Genomic DNA, 19,740 nt, shown 5'->3' on the forward strand with positions numbered 1-19,740 from the left:
AAAGTTGCTATTTACACGTTCTTTTTTTTTTTTTTTTTATTGTCACTACAGCACAAGTCACAACTGGAAAATTGCAGCTTTAAAGTTTTAGAAAGTTTTACTTGTTAGGCCGTGTGCTGAAACGAAATAAATTCAAAGGCTAGCTGTAGGTGAAAATCCGTTGACACCAATGTCTGTTTTTTAATTTGCTGATACGCAGCACAGGGATGTAGAAAGGTGTCACATTACTGTAAAGCCGAGCAATTGTGACAAAGGAGGAAATGTGTACGTGGTCCGCACTTGCAGCGTTCCCTTTAACAGTAGGCCACGCCATACCGCCGAAGGCTTCACAGACAATCCCCAGTCTCTGTTCACAGGGGATCGTTTGTGGCTTTCAATCAAACAGTCTCTCATCTCCAGGGGGAATTGTGCCACCTGACAGGAATTTTCGCGCGGTGCACTGCCCGCCCTCGCAACGTTGAGGTGGATCTCGTTCCCCTCGCTCGTACGCTTCCTTTGCGCGCCGCGGAATCTGCTACGTGTTCCGGATGACTACTACTTTTGCCCGCCGCTGCCACACCGTAAGCCCTCTCCTCAGGCAGCACCCTTTTTGTTGTCCTGAACACCCCCGCTGTCGCGACATGGGAGGGGGTCGCGTGACCTCCCCCTCCCATTGCGTAGGGGATGGGCAACGGGTGTTGTGGTGGATGGCGAAGGCACTTAGACTTGCCCGCAGGGCCCGGCCTGCCTGACCCGCGCCAACCTCCCCCTGGGTGTTTCCCCATGAACTCTCAAGGGTACCTGCCACCGGAGCTGCCTCCGGAGGCCCTGGAGTGCCTGGTGCCCACCATGCCGTACTACGAGCTGCCCGCGGGTCTCATCGTGCCCCTCGTCAAGGTATGCATTCCTTGCATTTGGGGCTCGTTTGCACCGGCGATTGACAGAGCTGCCCGGCGAGCGATAGTGACCATAGTCAGTTACAACTTACAGGGGAGAAGCACTGACACAAAAATTTTCATTTGTCATTCTTTTGCATCAAATGAGAGGCCAAGCCCTCAACAGCCTAGAAAATGTACTGCTAAGCATGAGTGCACCCTAATAAAGTAATTGCAGTATGTTTTTATAAGCTAATTTCGGTTCCTACTGTACCCTGACGTCACAACATGGTACAGTCAACTGCCAATTTTTCGGACGCCCGATTTTCCGGACATGCTCGAAAATTCGGACGCTTTCGCGGCACCGTCACCAGCCCCATAGACTTCAATGTATTAGAACGTCCGAAATTTCGGACGCTGAAGCTATTCCGCGTCCGATTTTTCGGACTTTCTGCCCAAATTGCAGGTCCGAAAGGCATTATTTGAAGCCCCCACCTCTGCCGCGTCTATTATCTCGTAGGTTCGAACCAGCGCTTTCGCGAGTCGATCTGTTTGAGACAGTAGCAGAGCCCGAAAGTCAGCTTTGCCGCAATGCCGAAGCGATATGAGGTGAAGCAGACCAGAAATTCAAAGGGGCCGCTATCGCGGCGCCGTGCGGCGATGTTACAGATAAGCAGCGGAAATGCACGGAGGCGTGATGGCGGCAGCTGGCAAACGGGCCAGTACGGCTTAATCGCGACAACCCTTACGATAAGCATCTTCAGTTAACTGCTCGGTAGTGCACGTGGCCTAGCGCAGTTGCATGCGTACTGCACGCATTTAATAGTCGAGAACCCAAATGCGCCGCGCCACCATTCCTGCTGCGTCTTTGTGCGAGACCGCTAAGTGCGCCGCATGGACGCGTTGCCTTCGCGGACGAAACCAGCTCGCCATTGCCGCGCCCGTGTGCGGTCAGGAACTAGGTGCGCATCACGAACCCTTTCATGATAAATGCGTGCGTACGATACAGCAACAGTAAAGTGACGGCGTCAGCTTAGTTGGCAATGTGCTGCACAAAACTAGAAGCGGTCGGCTTTGTGTGCATCGTTTACATGCGCACACGCATCGGAGAAAGCCGGACGAGTCGTCCGCTCTTCCGCCACAGTCTTTGTGGTCCGCGTCATCGTTTACAAACGCTTCATGCGAGATAGCCGTAATCTATTCCGCGCTTTGCTGTTATCAGCGGCGCTCATCACGAGATGCAAAAGTGGCGGTTGGCACGTACGTAGTTACGCGGGGTTCGCGGCAGGTACCGAATGTATTTGTGAGAGCCTGGGCGCGCACCAAAATGCCTGATAATTGTGCCGGGAGGCATTAAAGCTATTTCGGACGTGGCTGGGGCGATTTGACCGCTTCAGCTAAATAAAAAAAGGACGAATTCGATTTTTCGGACTGCCCGATTTTTCGGACGATTTCGCGGTCCCTAGGGAGTCCGAAAAATCGGCAGTTGACTGTATAAGTTTCTTGTCACTTGCTCGTAGAAGATATCGTGACGTTTCTGCAGCTGCTCCTCACCATGGCTCCATTGGCGACACACAGGCAGCCATTTCAGAAGTTTTGGTGCCCGAAGTCACCACAACTAGCCAGGCTGCTGCGTGAAGTCACCAGAATTAGTACTGTAGCCTGATGTCAAGCCAGTGTCAATGTCGGTAGGGTGTGCATTGGGAAAATCGACTTTAATATCAAAATAAAATATCTTATCAACATTTGCTGAGCTTCACACTTTCTCAGAGCCATCCCTGTACATAGGAGGTTTGTGTGGCAGAGTAAACTCGCCTTGGAAAAACTGTGAGTACCCCTTTAAGCAAAAGTGTAAGCTCCACCTACAGTACCACGGCGTGCCTGCCTTTGACCTGTGAAAAACAGTCGTGCTAGCTGGTTTCCGCTCGTAACAGTAAGTACTTTCTCTCACCTCATGTAAATACTACGCACATTAAGAATTAAAGGTTCGTCGTTACTACTTAAAACAATACGTTTGGCCGAGCAGCAAATTCCAAAATCCGTGATGAAATTTACGCCAACAGACAAAAAAAGACTGTTCCACACTTGCTGCCATGGCTGCGATCGGCGCTGACTTACACTCCTAGGTTTAAATGCACATATATACCCCATAAAGTGGACGAGTGGATGACCGCCGCCGTAGCTCAGTGGTAGAGCATCGGACGCGTTATTCGAAGGTCGCAGGTTTGGTCTCTGCCGGCGGTAAGCTATCTTTTCGTCCACTTTACTTTCTTCACATTTATATCCTAATTACTACAAATGTCACCCCCTCTACTTTCCTTGGCATTATTGTCTGTTAGTTCTCATTAATATGGTATGCTAGTATGCAACTTTATCAGCTCTGATCTTATTTATGCAACGAGAACTGGCATATGAAGCATTTAGCTCATTTAGCTATTTTTTTTTTTTCAATTTTACATGCAGGCTATTTTGGTGAAATGCGAAAATGACCGAAATCATATTTTAGATATATAGCACATTTCACGGCGCATTCGATAACTAATCATCTTTTTAATTGTTTGTTCCTTGCAATTTACATTGGTTGTTGTCTGTGAATTATCTTTCATAAATATTAATATTTATGAGACGCTTCAGTAAGGCTTTGAACTGCAGGAGTTGTACAGCATATTTTGCAATCCGTAAAGCACCAATAGCTGCTCCAAACTTGCATTTTTCCTGCTGCGAAAACGCTTGTGACCCCTCCAGAGCGGTACTTTTACTGCTCCGTAATCTGCTCCAAAAGGTAAAAAGTTACTTCCATCACTGCAAGTGTGCCAGTTTAATGTTCTTATTCAACAAAGTGATCTGATGCTTTACCGGCACGTGTTGTTCTCTTGACGTGCATGTGAAGCTGGACGAAAGCGACTACAGGCCGTTGGACCCCAAGGACATGCGGTTGCCTCCACCGGCTCCCCCCAGCGAGGCCCTGATGCAAGCCGTGGAGATGTTCTACAGTCCACCTTCTCACGAGCGGCCGCGTAACAGGTTAGTCCAGCGCACTAGTTCTACACTTCTACACTTCCAGTTCTACACTTCTTTGACTTGAAGGGTAGCTGCGCTCGGTGACAAGTACTGGAGATATGGCAAGTTGGTGCATCGTCACAATTGGTGATATCATAGTTGGTGCTATCATAGTTGGTGATAGCGTCATTTGTGCTGTAAGCGAGCTGTATAATGTGCTATAGGGCTATGGAATAAAGACAAGTTGGCAGTTTACCGCTCATCCTGTTGCCTGTCATTTCCATCCTTGCTATAGTCTCTTTCCTTCAGGCTCAAACTGAGCTGCGATATACCACTACGAAATTATGTGCTCGGTGATTGCCTAAGAATTCAGTACAAGCTCTGTGCACAGAATCTGGTTGACCTGACCTTCAACTGCGTAAGAGATGAAACATGCTAGGGCACATTGCCGGGCTTGTTGGTTAGGATTCGTGATACGCACAGCCCACCGCAACACAACGGGCACTGTGTGTGTCTTCTTCTCAAACCCTGTCTTGTTGTGCTATGCTGTGTGAATTACGAATCTTCAAATATTCTGCATATGTATATCGGAAACCACAGCGCACTAAACGAACGCGAGAGAAGAAGAAGGCAGCACAAGTGCTTTCCTGTTATCTTGTTTCGGGTTGGTTTACTGCGCTATGGTTTCTGGAGTGCGATGAACTACCAACACGCCCCAATGTTTTCCCATTCTGCACATGCCCCTACATCCTTGGCATCCCCTGTTGACCATGTCTGTCCGCTGTTCCTGATGGATGCATGTTGTCCTTCTCTCAGCGAGGGATGGGAGCAGCTGGGCCTGTACGAGTTCTTCAAGGCAAAGAGTCAACACGTTCGCAAACGGCCCTCTTCCGATGACGAAGGGGACGAGTACAGTCGGAGTCGTAGTGACCGGGACGAGCAACAGGCGGAGCGGAGGGCCAAGGCCAAGGAGGCGGAAGACCAGATCAGAGACGACATCGCCCGGCGCAAGTACCGCGAGAGCAAGAGGTGAGGAAATGGGCAGGCGTTGGGGCTCATTTTTCGAGTGACTGGATGGTCGTTTCGGGTGAACGGATTCAAGCGAAGCTTGTATTGCTTCGCAAGTGTCGTTGGCGTTGTAGGTGTTACCGCAAATAAACCCAGCACCCACGGGTGCAAAGAAATGCTGCCCTCGAAGATGCGCCGGTCACTTGCTTTATATGTATGTGCAGTTTCCCGATAATTGATGATCTCTCGATTGAGGGCTTGTTGGAGGTGAGCCATTTCTGATGTGGAAGTTTGATCGTTTATCGAGGTCACTTGTTATTTCACGTTGCCATGTTTCATTGTTGCCTGGATATGAACGCATGACTCGTTGCCTGTGGCAACTGAGGTGTTGCACTGCTGAGCACGTGGATGACAGTCCAATACCTGGCATGACGGAAAGATACAGTTAGGAGAGAGCATTGTGCGTTGCGATAAAAAGAAAGAAATAAAGAACTAAAGTAAAGTGCTACGTCAGGCACGCACATGCCCAGCTTCACTCGCCCCCATTTTCTCCATAGGCCAAGGGCTTCTGAATTTTGTGGTGGTTTATGTTCTCACTTCTCAAAGTCTTGCAAGAGAGCTCACAGATCTCAAAGTGTCATAGGTCTTGGACCTGAACACATTTCTTTAAAGATTTAAGAATTGTTCTAAAGCCACATCGTCCGCCGCGGTGGTGTAGCGGTTACAGTGCTCGGCTGCTCACCTGTACGTCGCGGGTTCGATCCCGGCCACGGCGGTCACGTTTCGATGGAGGCAAAATGCTAGATGCTACGTGTACTGTGTGATAAAGTGCACGTTAAAGAGTACCAGATGGTCAAAATTTCCAGAGCCCTCCACTATGGCGTCCCTCATAATCATATTGTGGTTTTGGGACATTAAACCTAAGATACGTATTAGTATCATTATCATCTAAAGCCACATCTGCAGCAGTTCACTTTTGTCAACTGTGAAGGTGCATTAAGTGTGGTAGAAGGGTGTGGGTTCGATTCCCTAGCATTTTAATGGGGCCTAAATTCAAGATCATTCTTGAACTTAGATTTAGGTGCGCGTAAAGAATGCCTGGTAGTCAAAATTAATGCAAAGTCTCCCCCACTACGGCTTGACCTAGTCATATCACAGTTTTGGTAGGTAAAACCCCAGTATTTTTAAAGGTGTGGCAAAAGTAAATTGCCAGCAGACAGAATTAAGTGGCACCTGAAAAACAAAAAGTGAAAATTCAACTACCGCGCCGTGAAAACTGTCGGAGAGCGAAGCTGTAGGTGCGCGAGCGTGTGTGCTTGGCTAGCGTGATCACGTGCGACATCATCATTATCATTTCGAGCACCCCAGGTTAAGCCACTGACTTCTACTTACTACTACTACTACTGCGATGACGACGACAGCGCAAAGTAGGCTAAGATAGCTTCTCTGTAAAGATAAAGGAAATGCACGTGCCTGTAGATGCCACGTCTTTGAACTAAACCAAGTACGGTGTGTGGCTTGAAATTTTTATGGCGGCTACAGCTTGGCTCTAATGCCTACAATCTTGATGTGGCAACGTTGCAGCCCCCCAAGTGCAAGGCATGAGGAGGAGCCCAGGAGGAAGAAGCGGAGTCGCAGCCGGTCGGAGTCCCGGTCCCCGCCGAGGCACAGCAGACGGTCACGGTCGCTCTCGAGGTCGCACTCCCGGTCGAGGTCCCGGTCGCATTCACAGTCTCCCTCGAGACGGCGCTCTCCGGAACGCAGTCCGACACCTCCTTCCTTCTTGTAAGTTTTTATGATCGTTTCATATTTTAGCGAGCATCAAGCGACAGGCATGGACCAACCACGCACGTGTTTGTCACCTCCTTCATGTCCCGCCTTTGCGCAGTTTTCCCTAGGATCAAATGGGTCAGCAAGCCCAGCCGAGCACCCTCTTGCAATTTGCTTTTTATGCATCCACTTGTTTGACATGAATGAAACAATACACGTGTTGCCGACGACCTCGAGGTCAACTGCCACGAAATTTTTGGCAGCATGAAAGACTGTTTCAGAAAGTGTCGATAAAGAGTAGACTTCATCAATATTTTTTTCCGACATGTGAGTGGATGCGTCCCAGAAAGCTCACAAAAGCAGACATTTTTAGTGCCATGCTGTAGCCTGGCATTTAACCATGTGTGGTTTGTTTGCATACTATTGAAAGATTGTGAATGAAAAAATTAGTCACACAAGCCCTGCGGCTTTGCGAAAATCGCTTCAGTAGTACATGGCACATACTGCTAATCATTTTATTACCAATTTAGCCGAAGGGAAATTTCGTTGTGACTTTTAACCCTTTTGTGACCGTTGACGAGTATATTCGTCATGAGATTTCCTAACAAAATGACCGATGACGACTACTCGTCATCAACAAAAATTGGTCCCACACGGAACCAATAAAGACTGTACTTATCGTACTCGTGTTTCTTGACGCTTGATGTCCAAATTTGTCCATGTGGGACATTTTTGTCTCGCCTTTCATGGTATTGCCATTTTTCATTGTATTGCCATGCGGTGAAACCACCTTCACATGATCTTTTTCTACGCGATTAATGAAATAATGGAACCCTGTTGATTTAAAAGAATGGTACCGTTTTATTAAGAAAAACAGCTCTACAACCTGAGCGGAAAAAAAAAAGTTCGGGTAATTTTGACACTTTTTTCTTCGTTTCTTTTGGTCGCGAAAAGGTTAAGCTCACTGCCATTTGTTTGAAGACCACACAATTTTATTCCACATTTCCTTTAATTCCACATTTCCTTTAAGGGGGGACGCGGGTTCTAGAATGGTGAAAAATGGCCAAAAGGTCGATTTTTCGAAAATGCGATTTTTAGAATTTTTATACCTATACGCACGTGTTCTCAAATTGTGAACGCTAAATTCGATCAGTAAATGGGTTAAAATTGGTTCTAAAGTCGCCACGGGAGTCGCGAAACGCTCCGCGAAAGGTAACATTTGTTTGAACTTTGCGCGCGCGCCGCCGGCGAAGCAGCCGGCCGATCGCCGCCATCTTGAGCTCCTTTGGAAGCTGTTTTCTTTGTGCGCATTTTGCCACCCTTCAAAATGGCGTCGCAGGGACGGAACGGCTGCCCTCGCCCCTTTTCCGAAGCCCCCTTCTCGACCGCTCATTGGCCAGAGCGCGCGCGCGCCAGGCGAGCCCCCCGTCTCTCGCTTCCCATTGGCTGATGCGGCCAAGGTTGCCTGCGATTTTTTTTTCCTGTTTGTTGTTTGTAGGCCGCCGGCTCCCGTCTCGCGCGTGTATCCGTCTGCTCCTCGCTCGTGCTACGCGACCGATGCAACGACTTTCCGTCTTTTGCCGATATGACTGGAGACGCTCGTCTAAAGAAGAAGACGCGCCAAGCGTACGGCAAGAAACGAAGGCGTCCGTGGAACGCGCCGCAGAAGAAAGCCGACAACGTGCGGGTGCGGCCGAGTTCGCTCGATGCGGCCGAAGTGATGCATTCCAACGACGGCGCGCAGCCGCGGGACCTGTTGTGTCCGAAACGGTGCACTCTCCGGGGCTCAGCTGCAGCACCTCCTCGGATTGTTACGTCGTCGGATCATCTGGCACTTCCAGCAACATCCAAGATCGCATTGACACGACATTTTATTCCGTGGACGAGTCTGCTCAGTGCGCCAGGAATGCGGCGAGCTTGAAGGCATCCCTCGCATCGCAGTGCGCGACGGAACGCAAGTTCAAGCTACTAGATGTTGATCTGGAGGATGACGGAAAAGAAAACGGGACAGAATTTTGCATTATTGACTTGGCGGTGATAGACTCGTTATTGCGGCTTTTCGCCTGCCCCGAGTGCGGTGAAAAAAGCGTGACTTTTTCGAAGGGCAAGAAAGAGTATGGGCTGTGTTCAAAGCTCGTTGTCACGTGCAGCAGTTGCAACTTTCGCGAAGAGCGGTTTTCGTCTCCACGTGTAGCCGACGAGACCGACTTCAAAATAAGGCCATTTGAAGTGAATTTGCGTGCCGTGAAGGCCATCAATAGCATCGGCAAGGGGGCAACGGCTTTGTCGGACTTCTTCGCCGTGATGAACATTTCGCATCGAGGGCTCCACCACAAGACCTACCAAAGCCACATGACGTTAATGAAGGAAGCCTGCAGTGCGACAGCTGCCGAGTGCGAAGACGCGAGCGTTGCTCGCGTCAAAGAGCTCTATGCAGAGTTCGGCAACGCGCCCGGCAACGTCGACGTTATATATGACGGCACTTGGCTCACGCGCGGACATAAGTCACATATATGCGTTGGCTGCATTATAGAAATGTATAGTGGTCTCGTTATAGACCACATCGTACTATCGAACTTTTGCCTGGCTTGCACCACAGGACCCAAGGAAGGAGAGGCAGGACGTTCTGCCTGGCTCATCCAGCACGCTCCTCTGTGCCAGAAGAATGTCGACTGCAACGCTGGCCAGATGGAAGTGGAGGCAGCGCTACGCTTGTTTGGGCGGTCACTTGAGAAGCACAAGCTTCGATACACGACCATGCTGTCAGATGGTGACAGCAGAACTTTTCACGCGCTTACAGAAAATGAAGTCTACGGTTACATCAAGGTAGCCAAAAGGACTGCATTAATCATGTGCACAAGCGTATGGGTGCTGCATTACGTACACTTGTAGAAAAAAAAAAGCTCAAGGTGGCTCGCTAGGTGGCAAGGGCAGGCTCACACAACAAAAAATCAAGAAGATCACCTCTTACTACGGTTATGCTTTGAGAAGCCACCGGAACGACGTTCCAGGAATGCAGAGAGCTGTGCTTGCAACTCTGAAGCACATGTCATCTACCGATGAAGCACCGAAGCATGACCTCTGCCCTGAAGGCCCAGACTCATGGTGCAAGTACCAAAGAGCTGTGGCAAAGAATGAGAAGCCCCCACCACACAAAGAAAGCTTGCCTGATTTTGTGAGCGAGGCACTGGAGCCTGTGTTCAGGCGGCTGAGTGACGGAGCGCTCCTGGAAAGGTGCAGTGATGGGATCACTCAAAACCCCAGTGAAAGCCTGCACTCTGTGATTTGGCAGCAGGCCCCTAAAATCCAGCATGCATCCTTGCGGAGCATTGAGAGGGTTGTTGCAGAAGCCGTCAGCCGTTTTAACCAAGGTGTAACAAAGAGCAACGTAGAAATTGCCGAGAAGCTGGGCTACAGCGCAGGCTACAACCTGGTTCGTCGCAGCCTTGAAAAAGACAAAACGAGGCTGCAAAAATCACAGAGAGAGCATCTCGACAGCAACACAGCAAAGACAAGACTTGCGCAGCGTCACAAGCCAGCAAGGGACCCTGCTTACAGCCCCGGCCTGCTGTAGAACTCTCCTCATGCAAATGATGACAATTTCTTGTAAAATAAATATTGTGTGTTTTTAACCTGAACATTGTGTAGGTGTATTGTATATGCGAGGGCAACATTATTGTTTAATTTTTGTGCATTCCTTTCACTTGCAACTCACTGGAATAACCAAAAAGTAAAAAAACCTTCTTCTCTTGCTGCGTCAAAGACCATGTCATAGTTTTGGAACAAGCTGTGACAAATATTTTGGGAGGGTACAGTCATACATTTAGCATGTCCATTATCGTATAATATAGAGTTACAAAACGGTGTCATTTATTTTGCTGTAGCTTCACTTTAGCAAAAGTTACAGTTGCTGGAAACTTCAAATGCGTTTTTCTCAGTTCGTTGTTTTTGCACATTTCACTCAGCCTTACGGGTGTTTTTCCTATGTTGTATTTGAGTGAGAGTGACCAAGTTGGTATCATTTTATTCATCTTCAAGTGATCCAGGGGGTGATGCTATTTTCATTTCTCTAGAACCACTTTCAGAATTACAATTAAAGATAATTATGAGAGGAAACTAGAGTAAAATATTCATCATAAGTGTTTGTCCATTCTCTTGCCTATAAAATGCCTTCAAATGGAAAAAAATAGCATCACCCCCTACAGCAAGTCTTCAGCATTGGGGTTATGCATTTACTTTTTCATTTTTCTAAGGTGAAATTGCCAAAAAGTCCCGTAAGAGATAGGCAATTAATTAAAATTCAAACCATAATATTTCCAGAACCACTCGAGCTATCAAGAAACAAATTACACATTTGAAATCAGCATAAAAAACTACCTTAGATAGTGAAATTTAGTTGAGATTGAGCCAAAAGTAACAAAAAATTTTTAGAACCCACGTCCCCCCTTAAAATAAAATTGTGTGTATTATTCTACACACAATTTTATTTTAAAGGAAATGTGGAATGTGTTTGATATAAAATGTTTATATGGTACAAAAAGTTTATGGTATAATACAGGCACTGCTGAAGACTAGTTTATCACTATCGCGGGAGGCTGTGATTAATCTGATGCGATACACAGAAGTTGGTTCCGTAATCATTGTTTTTCATGAACATTTATTAGAGCTGTGCGAATAGCGAAATTTTGGGTGCGAAGCGAATTCGAATATCGAAGTGTCAGTGCCATAGAGTTTCATACAATACCCTAGAGAGGAAACTGGCGCTGCGATCGTTCAACCACCATGGGAATGATGGGAAGTACAGGCTTCGGATTGGATAGCGTTAGCTAGCGAACTGTCTACGGATCTTTTTCTACAGTTTCAGTTTCGTTCTTCGCGAGGCATGGGTAGTGGGGTGCGTTTCAAAGCATTCAAGCAGCGCCTTTGTTGTTCAAAGAGGCTGAAGACCGCTAGATCTCTTGGTTTGCTGCGACGCTGCAGCTTTACAGGTTGTATTTGACAGTTTTAGCAAAGCGTCATGCACTCACCTCTGCGCACAGATGTAGCGTCCCATGTCAGTGCAGCAAACTGCATCGAGTTCATGTTTATTTGATAAGCGCGTCTTACCAAAACTCGTTCAAATCAGCTGCAAAACGACGGCGAAGCTAAGTAGACGCACCGTTGCGCTCCTCTGACTCGACTTCACAGCAAAACGAGAGATGCGTTGGAGGCAGACCACTTGAACAGACGCACCTGGCATCGCAGAAGACGATACGTTAAGTGTTTCTCACTCAATACAGTACTGTTATTTCCATAAATAGATAATGCGTACTTTCGAGGAAAAAACAAGCGTGTTTCTTTTCAAGTGTTGCACAAAAATAATTCATTATTTGGTGATGCCAAATCTGGAACACAATTGCAGAGCAATGCATACCCTGGTGGTTGAATTTGTCCAGGTTTCAGTTCCATCTCACGGTCACACAAACTTTTTGCGATAAGTTTTACATACAAAAGAATGAAGCAAGTTTTAATTGGAATTAACTTCACATCACTTTGTTTTACACTCGGCAAACAAGCGTTGCGAATCTCAAGAGCCTAATCCATCCGAAGCAAATCCGAAGCCTGTACTTCCCATCATTCCTATGGTGGTTGAAGCGCGTCTCAAGGAGCCCGCGTAGACACTAGCGCCAGATTCCCGTCTAGGTATTATTGTAAGAAACTCTACGGTCAGTGTGAATCGAATCGAACATTTTTCGAATATTTCTCGAATATCTCTAGAACGTTTCTCAAATACTTCGAAGTGAAATTGCAGAAAAAAAAAAGTTGGAGAGGATTCCTAAGCATATTCTTATGAGATAGCAACATGAAAGTGTTTCTTTTTACTAGGTTGATGAAGCAATGACGGGGTGGTGTTTTATAGTTGTCTTATCAAGAATGAGGCAATGTAGAGGCCGAATTGTATTTATTTACATGATTTGGCGCAACCAAAGTGTTGCCGACAACACTTTACGCGTGATAGGCAAAGATGCCATTTCCTCAGCCTCACCTCCTCTTTCAACTTCTGTGGAAGCCCAACAGATGTGGCGGACAAGGGTGTGCTCTTTTCAAGTCCGGAGTTCCAAATCTGCCTCTTAGACACCAATATATAACATCTGAAATTTTGAATGCTAAAAAGCTTCGCCGTTCGATTTTTCGGACTTCCTGCCCAAATTACAGGTCCAAAACAGCATTAATTGAGCCCCCACCTCTGCCACATCTTTCATCTCCATGTTGGAACCAGCGTTTTCTTGAGCTAATACATTTGCGGCCGTAGCGGAGCCTGAAAGGCAGCTTTGCCGCAATACGGGGGTGTGATGAGGTGAAGCATATTGAAAATCTCGGGATCACTTCTAATGAGACGTTGACTGTGCCTGCTAAGTTCGACCATAACGGAGCTTGAAAGGCAGCATTGCCGCAATACGAGAGTGTAATGAGGTGAAGCATATTGAAAATCTCGGGACCACTTTCAGTGAGACGTTGACTGTCTCTTGGCTAAGTTCGACCGTAACGGAGCTTGAAGGGCAGCTTTGCCGCAATACGGGGGTGTGATGAGGTGAAGCATATTGAAAATCTTGGGACACTTCTAATGAGACCTTGACTGTGTCTGCTAAGTTTGACCGTAACGGAGCTTGAAAGGCAGCTTTGCCGCAATACGAGAGTGTATTGAGGTGAAGCGTATTGAAAATCTCTGGACCAGTTCCAATGAGACGTTGACTGTCTCTTGGCTAAGTTCGACCTTAAAGGCCAACTCCGGCGATTTTTTGGCCATGTCAAAGTAATGGTGCTTTTATATTCCTGAGACGCTCCTGTCACGGGTCCGATAGCAGAAACACTCGGCAAATTGGAGAATAATTTTAAATAAGCAAAAAGCGCAACACCGAAACCGAAACCCAACCGAGCATACTGTCTTCGCGTGACGTATAAGTGGTTACAAAACCGGAAATCATGCAAGGCATGCCGGTCCCGCCAGCGCGTAGTATGAAAGCTGCGAAAGCGGCGAACAGCAGACGCTCATTTGAAAGGTGACTCCGTCGAAAATCTTGTGTGTGACTGACCGTGTCATGTGCACAAGCTGAGCTGTCGGAAAATGACAGCTGCGATTCCGACGCATTTGGAGGCCAACTGCAATGGTCATTCCTCTTCGATGAAGTGGAACACACCCGTTTAGCTCTTTGCTTGCCTGGTTGCACATTCCACCGCCAGATGGCACCATCTGTCCAGGGAGCTCAAGTCTGTGCGACCGTGATCAGGTAAAATGCTATCGCTGAGAAGTTCGCGGACTAACTAAAGCTTCTTAATATTGCTATGGGAAGAGTGCATAAGTTTGGCAATAGCGGCGTTCAACATCGCGTTGGTACGGCTGAAGGAATTTAATATAAGCCAAGTATGAGCCACCTTTCGCACCATTAGGTTACGTTGTTTCGCACGATGTGAAGCTCACCGTATAACGATAGGCCCGGTCACGGTGCGCCCTGTATATGCTACGGGAAGTGTTTCCGTGGTGTTCACGCATGTACATTCTTTAGCCGGTACGGCATTACCGTACTTTCCGTGCGGTAAACCGGCATTGCTAGCAAATACACTCTAATATAGAGACGCAGTGTAATCGTTAGGTGCGAGTGTACCGTGAGTGCCAACGGGGAATCGTGTGCAACCCACAACGCGACACCACTTGCCACCCATCGCACGCATTACCATAAGGAACTGAAATTCACACGCCCAGCCAACGAAGCGCTCGCCAAACACTCGCGATTGTTGCCTTGCGGATAGCAGACGCTCTAGGGGCCCCACGGTTCCTTCACTTCCGCTTAACAAAAATGACGTCACGCACCCAATGTTGCCAATAATTTTGGGAAGCGAGGTGGGGAGAGTAGGGGCAATCAATAAAATTCATTTGCAATGAATCTGCGTATGTCTCCAGCTTGTAATTTGGCATATATAACGGGAACGTGAAAAGGAACGTACCCAGCGAATTTTATTGAGATCCATGGACCTCGAAAAATCGCCGGAGTTGGCCTTTAACGGAGCTTGAAAGGCAGCTTTGCCGCAATACGGGGGTGTGATGAGGTGAAGCATATTGGAAATCTAGGGACCACTTCCAATGGGACGTTGACTGTCTCTTTGCCAAGGTCGATCGTAACGGAGCTTGAAAGGCAGCTTTGCCGCAATACGAGAGTGTGATGAGGTGAAGCATATTGAAAATTTGAAGGGGTCACTTTTAATCGGATGTTGACTGTATTTGTCTTTGGGAAGTTCGAATAGTTCGAATAGTAAAATTCCAGTGCAAATCGAATCGAATAGCAAACACTATTCGAAAAATATTCGAAATTTCGAATATTCGCGCACCCTTAACATTTATAATAAGGATGCAATGAGGTCTAGGTATTTTAAGAGTGTTTCGAAAGGGTAGCGATGTCTACAAGTAGCAAAACAATACAGTTTAGGCCTAGTTGTGACTAAATACGATGCCTTGTCTGTGCCCAGTGGTTCATCTTATGGCGGTGACCCCAGGGACTCAAGGTTGGACGAATCCAACAAGGGTCATCAACTCCTCCGTAAAATGGGTAAGGAAGTGCATCACCAGGTGTTACACTGCTTAAGTAGTCCATTGGATTAGAACACAGTTTGATTGTGTAAGTGCGGGCTAATTGTTTCTTCATATTATGGTGTTTTAGCGGTGACGGTAATACCGTCTTGTTTGTGCTACAGTATTACCGTTCCATGTTAAATGTACCATGATTTGAAAACTTTTGAGCTGCGCAAGTTTCTCTATGTGTGTGGTAACATGATGAGATGATTATAGTGTCGAATACAGGTCTTGCAGAAATTTCCGAAGCAGGGTTTAGGTACGGGCTTAAAATAACAAAGAGCTGAACTAGTTGGTACGTATTCGTGCTAAATGACTGGGTGTGCAGAAACGGACACAAGAGAGAAGTCGGGACACCACAAACACGAACTAACAACTGGAAAGGCGCACAACAGTGGAAAAGAAAGAAGGCACAAATCTGAGCAGCCCAGGCATTAGGCGATACCTATCAACCCAGCACGTGTGAGGGTCTACATGAGAGATAGCTGCTAAGGCATTTCTTTTCGCCCGTCGTGCACCTTTGCAGTTTTTAGCTGGCGTTTGTGATGTCTCGACTTCTCTCTTGTGTCCGTCTTTGCATGCCCATACTTTTATCATGAAGTGCGGGCTAGTCGGTATTGTATTTCGAATTTTAATGCAGCGCATGTGAAGACAACAGACCAACAAAGACGAGCGCTCGTCTTCATCAGTCTGTTGTCTTCACATGCACTGCAGTCACATTCGAAAATGCAGAAGTAGCGTTGTGCCGACCATGCTGGCACGGTATTTCCATTCTTGCCTTGCAGTAAACCGACACTGCTGAAAGACCCTATTGCTGAGCGTAGTGACGGTGTAAAACGGCACTGCCAAAAATAGTGGATAAAAAAAATCTTGACTTTTATTCGTAGAACCCAGAAAACAGAGTGATAGTAAAATGTTAAGGGGGCAGACTCATTTTAGACATTTTTTTGTTATTTCTTCAGTGATCTTGATGAAACTGGTGCACACTTGTGCAGTTTTTTCTGCTGATTTCAAATATGTAATTACTTTTCCTGTAACTCATCTCGTCCCGAGATACCTTAAGTTCACCCCCCATTGTTTAAGGCCTCAGTAGAAAAAAATTTGCTTAATTAAAAGCGACATTTAAGATATGGCAACATATATTAATGACTAAAGATTGAAACGATGCAAGCAGTTTTCTATTTTTGCCTTTTTTTAGCTATTTTACAGCAGAATGAACGTTACATTCTAAAAAGCACTTGGCAACATATTACAATTTTGATGAGTAATTAATTAAAAAGGCATGGGCTCTAAATTCCATTCTCATACTTGGATTCTATACGCATACAGGTTCCATTGCAAAAAGAATTATTGTTCTGCCTGCCCTAGCTGCCGAGATATCGAGGCCTCAAGATTGAATATAGTCATAAATTACATTTTGAGAAAATGGAAAAAACAAAAAACACACAATTTATTCAAAAAACCACAATGAGAATGAGCATATTTTTCAATGCAGATGCTAATAGCCACCAGGAACATAATCGGACTGATGCTTAGCACTGTAGTGGCGCTTCTTCAGTGCTCGCTGCACATTCTCACTTGAGGCACGCTGCGGTTAGAGTCTGCCACTCGACGCCTGTCCTTCTCCATCATGCGTCTGAGGCTTGGAGGCTGGGGTTGAGATTGAGTTCATCAAGGATACTGTGACGTTCTCACGTTGCCACAGTTAAATTTCATAACTGCCTCAGCAACTGCTGAGGCAGTTTTTCGGCCGCGCGGTTGGCTGCAGGCGTCAATTTCCGCTTTACGTATCCTTGCCACGTTTTCTTATGGAGACCGCGATGGGAAATGTTCATAGTCGAAAAGATATCGTTCATTGCGCTTGACGGTTCCCAGTGGCCTGCATGGCTCGAGTGGCGAGAATGTTGATGGCGAACGGTTTCACTTTTTGATCACAATCCACCCGCGGAGAGCTCCATGCTTGCGCGATGTCACCACAGTTCACGCAGCGCGCACACATTTTCACGGCAAGGCCGTACTCTCTGTCCCGTTTATAGATGCTGACGCTGCCGTTGCAGACTTTACATTTCATAGCATCCAACAGTGGACCCATGCAGCCGAGATCGGCAATTATGAAACTTGCCTCTTCGCTCGGCACCGCGGGAGCAGCGCCGGCCAGTGCGTCGTTTTTCAGAAAATCAAATTTTCTTTTCGACGCGGCCCTTGATGCAAGGTCGCGTAGCCTCGAATCAGCTTTCGTCTGCCTTTCCCGCAGCTCTGATTGCGTTAGCAAGGTTGTATCGCGGCGGACGCGGACGCTGCCTTGCGAAGCGTCGCTGGCCGTCAGGCCCGCTAGGCCTAACTCTCTGTTAGCTGCCTTGGGCGGCTCGGCGAATCCTTCGCTGTCGGTGGACGAGCTGGGTGATGCAGAGTCTCGATGTTCTCCTGCGCGCTCAGTTGCCAGCGATGTGTCGTCTATAGGAGCATCAGGAGCATCGCAGGCTGGCGGGCTTGCATCGGCAGCAACGGCGGGCGACCCATCTCGTTCGTCGTCGACACTTCTCGCTAACAAACGCGCCTTGAAGTTATTCGCTTGCGACTTTTTTCTTTTTTTGCCAAACTTATGCCGCGAATGGAACTTCCGCGCTGATCCAGGCATTGCAACAACTTGGGTCGCGAGCACGCTAGCAACTCCAGTCGGCGGTCGAAGAACAGGCAAAATGGCGGCGCAACAAGTTGTTTGCGCGCTGTTGCCGCCCCAAGCAGACGATGCGAGACGCGCTCAGCCAATGAAATGGCCAGCTCGCGGTCACGTGCGCGTAACAGCCAATAGCATCGCGTACTATGCTTCTTTTTCGGTTGCTTTTTTTTCTCCAACCAATGAGCGGAGCGAAGAGGCATGAGCGGGAATTTGTAGACGAAGAAACGCTCTTTCAAACGAGACAAAGGTCGCGGCTATGGCGTTCGTCAAACGGCTGCTCCGCGTCGCGAAAAAAGTGGTGTTTTTCGTCGGATTCTGCGCAAATCGAGCTCGCGCGTCTTCTTTGAAGTGATATAACAAGTAAATTATCGCTTCCTCGAGTCTGAAAATTGGCAGGCAGATGGAAAAATGCTCGCAGAATTCAAAAATGCCATTAGAAAAAAACCGATTTCTTTGCAATTTTTCGGTCCCAAAGACCCGGCCGCCCCCTTAAGATCGAGTCTGACATCAGGGGTTGAGTCCTTCTGCGATGCCTCGTACATTCTAGAGCAGTTTATGGTGCTTACACACATTTTTTCTACGAGATTGGTTTAGCAGAGTCTAGAAATATGCGTGTTGACAGTTCGAGGGCAGAGTAGATTGACGTTCATCTACAAGAAAAAGGTTTCATCGAGTGCAGCGAGAAAGGCATTTGTGCTTTGGGGTCTTTGCCTCATTACAAAGGGAGAACGATGGGAGTTGAGGTGCAACCACTCTGAAAGCGGGGGAAATTTCTCTTTAATTAAATTGCTAAGAGAACATAGGTCCACAGTGGTGATGGTTATAGGTGTGCAAACTGACTGGGCGCGTCTGCAGAGCCATAGAATGTTAAAGAAATTTCGGGTACAACAAGCTCGTCTTGTGCCAGATGATGACATGGAAGCCGCGATAATTTGTAGTCTATTATTGGTGGTAAAGAAAGAAGTTCTACACATACTGATGAACCAGAGTTTTAAGTATATCGGGGCTGTTAGCAATGAATTTTAGCAGTCATCTAGTTCAAATGGCTGACCGACTCCAACCGACGCTCCCTTTTCAGGTTGGGGAGGAGCCGGTCTCGGCGCAGCCGAGCAGGGCATTCAAGACCCAATCCATCCGGGCGACGTCCGAGACCGCCAAGACCTCTACAAGGGCGTCGGCATCAACCTTCACGACCCATACGAAAACTTTCGCAAGAGCAAAGGCCAGGCATTCATCAACAGGATGAAAGCACGGACGGAAGACGTCAAGTGAAGACGACATCGCTTATCCTCTCGACCCACAACAACCATCTCGCGCAAACTCACATTCGTCACTTCCGTATACTTGCCAGACGAAGTTTAGGACTTTGTATGTGTGTCCATTTGTTGGTGTCCCATCTAGTGAAAGATCCCCCCCCCTCCTCACCCGTCGTTTCGTTGTGTTTTGTCTTTTAATTTTTACGTCCATTTCCCGACCTCATCCTGAATGCAAGGTTTCGGAACTGGACCGTCATTGCTCATTTGACCTGCAAGTGGATCGTGGCTGAGGCAAAATGAAATGAACTGTGTTGGAACTCTGTACAAAGTAAAGCTGGCATTAATTAAATGATATTTCTGGGAAGACCTGTTGTACTTGTCGTTTAACAGTTCGTCTTGAAGATCCTCGTTGGAAATCTGGGTTACGCGCTGAATGTTGCAGGGCGTCGTCCAGAGCACTACCGCAATAGTTTTTCGCAGTGATTCATTATTGAAGGAGTGGGAGTAGACTGAAACCTCGATATAGCGAATACGGATATAACGAATTATCGGTTATAACGAAGTAAA

The 19,740-nt window shown here is 47.3% G+C and overlaps 1 protein-coding gene across 1 annotated transcript in view; it reads left to right on the forward strand.

Annotated features, from left to right (window-relative positions):
• Window positions 1-19,539, forward strand: part of LOC119405096 (calcium homeostasis endoplasmic reticulum protein-like) — a 42,634-nt gene extending 23,095 nt beyond the window's left edge. The window contains 6 exon segments of the mRNA XM_049419208.1: window positions 716-876; window positions 3,745-3,878; window positions 4,671-4,883; window positions 6,447-6,647; window positions 15,135-15,214; window positions 18,996-19,539. Of these exon segments, the coding sequence (XP_049275165.1) occupies window positions 716-876; window positions 3,745-3,878; window positions 4,671-4,883; window positions 6,447-6,647; window positions 15,135-15,214; window positions 18,996-19,189 (983 nt within the window). The 3' untranslated portion in view covers window positions 19,190-19,539.
• The last annotated feature ends 201 nt before the right edge of the window (window positions 19,540-19,740 follow it).

The sequence above is a fragment of the Rhipicephalus sanguineus genome, chromosome 9, assembly GCF_013339695.2.
Source record: "Rhipicephalus sanguineus isolate Rsan-2018 chromosome 9, BIME_Rsan_1.4, whole genome shotgun sequence".
In the NCBI taxonomy this organism is placed as follows: Eukaryota; Metazoa; Arthropoda; class Arachnida; order Ixodida; family Ixodidae; genus Rhipicephalus; species Rhipicephalus sanguineus.